The sequence below is a fragment of the Cynara cardunculus genome (genome assembly GCF_001531365.2).
Source record: "Cynara cardunculus var. scolymus isolate 2C chromosome LG 5, CcrdV1, whole genome shotgun sequence".
NCBI lineage: Eukaryota > Viridiplantae > Streptophyta > Magnoliopsida > Asterales > Asteraceae > Cynara > Cynara cardunculus.
This window is the reverse complement of record NC_037532.1, coordinates 18,709,260-18,714,521: the sequence shown is the minus strand read 5'-3', so window position 1 is coordinate 18,714,521 and position 5,262 is coordinate 18,709,260. Positions and strand designations below refer to the sequence as shown.

The 5,262-nt window shown below is 37.0% G+C and overlaps 2 protein-coding genes across 2 annotated transcripts; both read left to right on the top strand.

Moving 5' to 3' along the window:
• Positions 1–258: 258 nt before the first annotated feature.
• On the top strand, positions 259–1,871 carry LOC112512875. The gene is made up of 3 exons (XM_025119006.1): positions 259–325; positions 808–873; positions 1,144–1,871. The coding sequence occupies exons 1-3, from the start codon at positions 259–261 to the stop codon at positions 1,869–1,871; spliced, it is 861 nt and encodes a 286-aa protein (XP_024974774.1).
• A 1,186-nt stretch (positions 1,872–3,057) lies between these two features.
• On the top strand, positions 3,058–3,558 carry LOC112512874. Its single transcript, XM_025119005.1, has one exon. The coding sequence runs from the start codon at positions 3,058–3,060 to the stop codon at positions 3,556–3,558; it is 501 nt and encodes a 166-aa protein (XP_024974773.1).
• Positions 3,559–5,262: the final 1,704 nt, after the last annotated feature.

Sequence of the window (5,262 nt, the reverse complement as noted above, 5' to 3'; positions counted from 1 at the left end):
TATGTTGGTATAAGTTTAATCATTGTCTCTTCATTGTTTGTTAATGATATATTTTGAATTATTAATTAAAACGACTAAGGAAATTATTAGATACACAATAAAGAATGAGTGATATGTTCGATGAAAAAGTGTATCTACTAAACTTTGTTCAATCTTGAAATTTCTTACCCTAACTTTGTTCATTCCAATTCCAACCTTTACACTTTATTTCACAGATCAAACCATATTTTTCCTATTTTTATCATTTTACAGTTTCCAATGGGGATGAGTGATGACAAAATTGCAAATAATGATGTAACGCAAGTTGATGTAGATATAGCAAAAGGTATATGGAAAACTCACTTTAATTATTATCATCGTGATATATTCACTTAATTGTATATATATTTATATAAAACGATATTGTTGCAGAAAAAAGAAAGGAATACAATAGACGATATTATGAACGACAAAAGGAAAAGAACAAAATGAGAAAAATAGTTAACAGTGAAGAAAGTAGTCAATCTATGACCCTGTTGGAGACGTCGCACATCAATGAAACAACTCCTGTCAGTGCAGTGACCATTGCTGAGAAGAGAAAAATTGTTAACAGAAATTATTATCATCGAAATAAAGAAAATAACATATGTTGAACAAGTGTTAACACAGAAGGAACAAGTGTTACATGCACAGAAGGAACGACTTCAATATGTTCGGATTGGACACATGAAAACTTCAAGGGTAAAACCGTGCATTTCTTTTTTTTAATTCTTTTATCAATTTTAGTAATTAAAATCTCATTTAAATTATGATCTCTTTCTTACATAGGCATTCGAAGTAACCGTGGTATACTTCTACCTCTTTTTGATGAATTTACCAATGAAGCATTTAGAGGTTAGTTAGAACGACAATGTGCTTCTATTGGGGGGAAGGTTGTTACAACAGTTCGTGGTAGATATCTATATCAAGATTGAGACTTCCCGTTTAGATTTTTGTCAGAAAAACCAAGCCAAAATAAGAGCAGATTTATACCAAGGTGTTGTGGATTGCGTCAATGTCGGTGAGGTGATGCGAAGTAGAATTGGACAACGGGTTGTGTTGCCTGCAAGTTTCATCAGAGGACCATGTGACATGCGCGATGATTTCTTGATGCCATGACTTTAGTGCAAGATGATGGGAAGCCCGATATATTTCTTACAATGACGTCCAATCCGAAGTGGCCTGAAATCCTTAGAGAGATGTTGCCGGGTCAGACCGCACCCGATCGGCCATACCTTGTTGCAAGAGTTTTTCGTTCGAAACTAGAGGATATGAAAGACCAACTTTTCAAAAAGCACATCCTCGGTAAAGTCGGGGCATATGTTTATGTCATCGAGTTTCAAAAGCGTGGTTTGCCGCATGCCCATTTTCTTCTGATAATGACACCCGAACACAAAATGACCAATCCAGATCATTACGACAAGAGTGTTTGTGCTGAAATTTCGGACCCAACCAGGTATCCCCAAATGCACGAACTGGTCGTGCAACACACGATGCATGATCCTTGCGGTCATTTACGACTGTCCAGTCCTTGTATGCAAGGTGAGCCGAAAAAATGTCGTTTCAATTATCCCAAACAGTTCAATGACAAGATGATGCAAGATGAGGACTCATATCCATTATATCGACGAAGAAATAGTGGAATTAATGTGAATGTACGAGGCAACATTCTGGATAATAGATGGGTGGTCCCGTATAACCCGAAGCTGTTAATGATGTTTAATTGTCATATCAATGTTGAGGCTTGCTCGAGTATAATATCTATGAAGTATGTCTTCAAGTATGTTTACAAGGGTCACAACAAACAGGTTGTTCATATCGATTCAGAGGAAGAAAGGGTCGTTATTAACTAAATTAGAAGGTTCCAAGATGCACGTTATGTCTCCCCTCCCGAGGCGATATGGCGGATTTTTAGCTTCACATTTTCTCAAATGCACCCTTACGTGATGGCGTTGCAACTCCATCTACCTAACAAATAGATGGTTAGGTTTAGAGATGATGATATAATGACAAATATTGTCGATAGAGAGAGAGAGATAAGCGAACGATGCTGACTGCATTTTTTGATAGGAATAGAACAGACATGAGTGCAAGACAATATTTGAACAAAGACTTTCCAAAACACTACACGTGGAATTGGAGCACACGTCGATGGAATCCCCGACAAAGAGGATCAATGAAAGGCCGACTTGTGTCTGCAAATCCAGCTGAAGGGGAGCGGTTCTACCTACGCCTACTTTTGTCTCATATTACTGGGCCTACTTGCTTTGAAGATCTATACAGTTTCAATGGCTTACTGCACCCTACATTTCGCAAAGCATCTCTTGAGAGAGGTTTAATAGAGAACGATGATAACTTATCCCAATGTCTTGGAGAGGCCTCCTTATTTCAATTTYYGGCTGCTCTTAGGAGGTTATTTGCCACGATGTTGATTTATTGTAAGCCAGGAGATGTTCGCAAGTTATGGGATGACCACTATGATTCACTCTCTGAAGATTATACGCGACAATGTGAAAGTGCTAATCGAGTCCGTAATCTGGTTCTAATTGATTTCCTCGTTTTTCTACAGTCTATGGGTAAGAGTCTTGATGATTTCGATCTTCCAATGGTTGATGCAAATTCAAATTTTCAATCTGGAGAATTTCATGAGGTACAAGAGGAATGCTCTATAGTTGTGGAAGATGAACACTTGCGTGCCCGAGACTCTCTGAATTCTGACCAGAAATACGCATATGATGAGATCATGTGGCACGTAGACGAGGATTGTCCAGGAGTGTTCTTTATAGATGGTCCAGTGGAACCGGGAAGACTTTTTTGTACAAAGCTTTGCTTGCCAACATCCGTTCACGTGGTCTTATTGCTCTCGCAACCGCTTCGTCGAGTGTTGCTGCCAATAATATGCCTGGAGGGAGAACAGCTCACTCTAGATTCAAAATTCCTCTAAACCTTGATAATAACTTAATGTGCAACATAAGAAAAAAAAGTGGGGCTGCTAAATTGATTCGAGATGCAAAAATAATCATCTGGGACGATGTGTCGATGGCAAAGAGGCAAGCGGTGGAGGCGCTCGATCGAACAATGCGAGACATCATAGGGGTGGCACTCCCATTCGGCGGAAAGATAATGGTTTTGGGGGGTGATTTTAGACAAGTATTATCGGTTGTGAGGCGTGGAACCCGAACACAGATTGTAGATTCTAGCTTACGGATGTCACCTCTTTGGGCAACGATTAAAAAGATACGGTTAACGCTCAATATGAGAGCACGCACTGATCCGTGGTTTTCAGAAATTTTATTAAGAGTCGGTGATGGAGATGAAGAAGCGGTGGACGAAAGCTTTATTCGCATACCGGATGACATGACCATTCCCTATGCTGATAAAGGTAAGTCAAAAGATGCGCTGATTGGCGCAATCTTTCCGTCTCTGCAAATCAACGGAGCTGATTCCGATTATATCATTTCGAGGGCGATATTGTCAACTAAAAACGAGAATGTCGACGAGATTAATGATCAGTTGATCGAAAAGTTTTTCTGGAGATGAAAAAATATACTACAGCTTCGACGAAGTAGAAGATGATAAGAACAACATCTATTCGATGGAGTTCTTAAATTCTTTAACTGTTAGTGGTTTGCCTCCTCATTACCTTCGTCTCAAGATTGGATGCCCAATAATATTGTTACGAAATATCGATCCCTCGAATGGATTTTGTAATGGCAGTAGATTAATATGCAGAGCCTTTCAACAAAACGTCATCAATGCAGAAATAGTTGTTGGTCAGCATGATGGAAAGAGAGTATTTCTGCCGAGAATTCCCTTATGTCCGTCCGAAGACAACATGTTCCCATTTAAGTTGAAGAGAAAACAGTTTCTAATTCGGCTTAGCTTTTCTATGACAATCAATAAAGCTCAAGGCCAAACAATTCCGAATGTAGGTGTTTATCTACCGGAATCAGTTTTCTCACACGGGCAACTTTACGTGGCGTTGTCCAGAGGGATATCATGGGGGAATACGAAGGTGTTAGTGAAGCCTGTTAAAAAATTCAATCGTGCCGGAGTCTACACCTCAAACGTCGTCTATCAAGAGTTTTACGTGATGAATAAGGTATAATCAACAATTATATTATTACACATTTTGTACCATATGTTTCTATTAAAACCATTGCGCCGTTTTTTTCAGGAAATATTTACGGATGAGTGCATCACGAAAAACAAACAACAATTCGAATATACGGATGAACATTATTTTACGAACGATTGTATTTCTTTGTTCATTCAAGAATTTCAAGTTTTGTAATGAGCTTTGAGTAGATGGTTTCAGAAACCCGACATATGTGCAATTTTCTTTTCATTCGATCTTGCTAACAAACAAAATTGACCTTCAACTTTATATATTAGTTGACTTGTAAAATAACCACACAAACTCATGATTCAAAGTAAAAGTAATGTTTTCGAATTATGATTTACCCGCGCTACATCGCGCGGGTATACCACTAGTATATATATATATATATATATATATATATATATATGTGGCACATGTATACCAACAAAGAAGTCTGTTACGATGGTTACACATTTTTAACCTCTTAAAAACCCATTTTTTATACTAACATTGTCGCTGTTAGATGACAAAAATCTAAAAAAAAAATGAACACCGAAACTTCACATTGTTTTTCCTGTAAATGTTTGACCAGCTAACAACTCCAAAATAATCTCCCGAGTCTAATGAAAAATAAATGATGTTCCATACATCCCAAAATAAATGTCCATAATGAAAAGGTACATCGTTCTAGGAATATGTAACTATTACACATTTTAATTAATAGATGATGATTTACTTTTAATTATGTAAAAGAGATTTTCTCCATCACATAACTAAGAGTAGAATGAGAAAGTAAACATCTGGGTGCATTTGGTACGTTGGACGGAACATGACATAATAGAAAAAGGATCACTAGTCCATGTTTGACAGAATTTTTATGTGAAACATAAGATAGAAATTGGAACAAAGTTGAACAAGTGTGTTCCACCCCACCCCATGGAACAAGCTGGAAAAAGGTGAAATAAGTCTATGTATTACAAATATAACTTTAAAATAAAACTTAATTCTTTCTTAAGGTATCAAAAAACCCTTTCTCTTTACTTTTTATCATTTTTTTAAATTTTATTTATTGTATTTTATGTTTTTAAACTTTCACTTTATTGTCTTCAAAATATTATATTTGTACAGTTTTCTATATTTTG

Excerpts from the sequence above, each read along its gene's own strand:
- LOC112512875 (XM_025119006.1), top strand. The coding sequence starts at position 259 with ATGGGGATGAGTGATGACAAAATTGCAAATAATGATGTAACGCAAGTT. Across the intron at positions 326-807 it reads TGATGTAGATATAGCAAAAG|GCATTCGAAGTAACCGTGGT; the intron begins GTATATGGAAAA and ends TTTCTTACATAG. Across the intron at positions 874-1,143 it reads TACCAATGAAGCATTTAGAG|TGCAAGATGATGGGAAGCCC; the intron begins GTTAGTTAGAAC and ends CCATGACTTTAG.
- LOC112512874 (XM_025119005.1), top strand. The coding sequence starts at position 3,058 with ATGGCAAAGAGGCAAGCGGTGGAGGCGCTCGATCGAACAATGCGAGAC.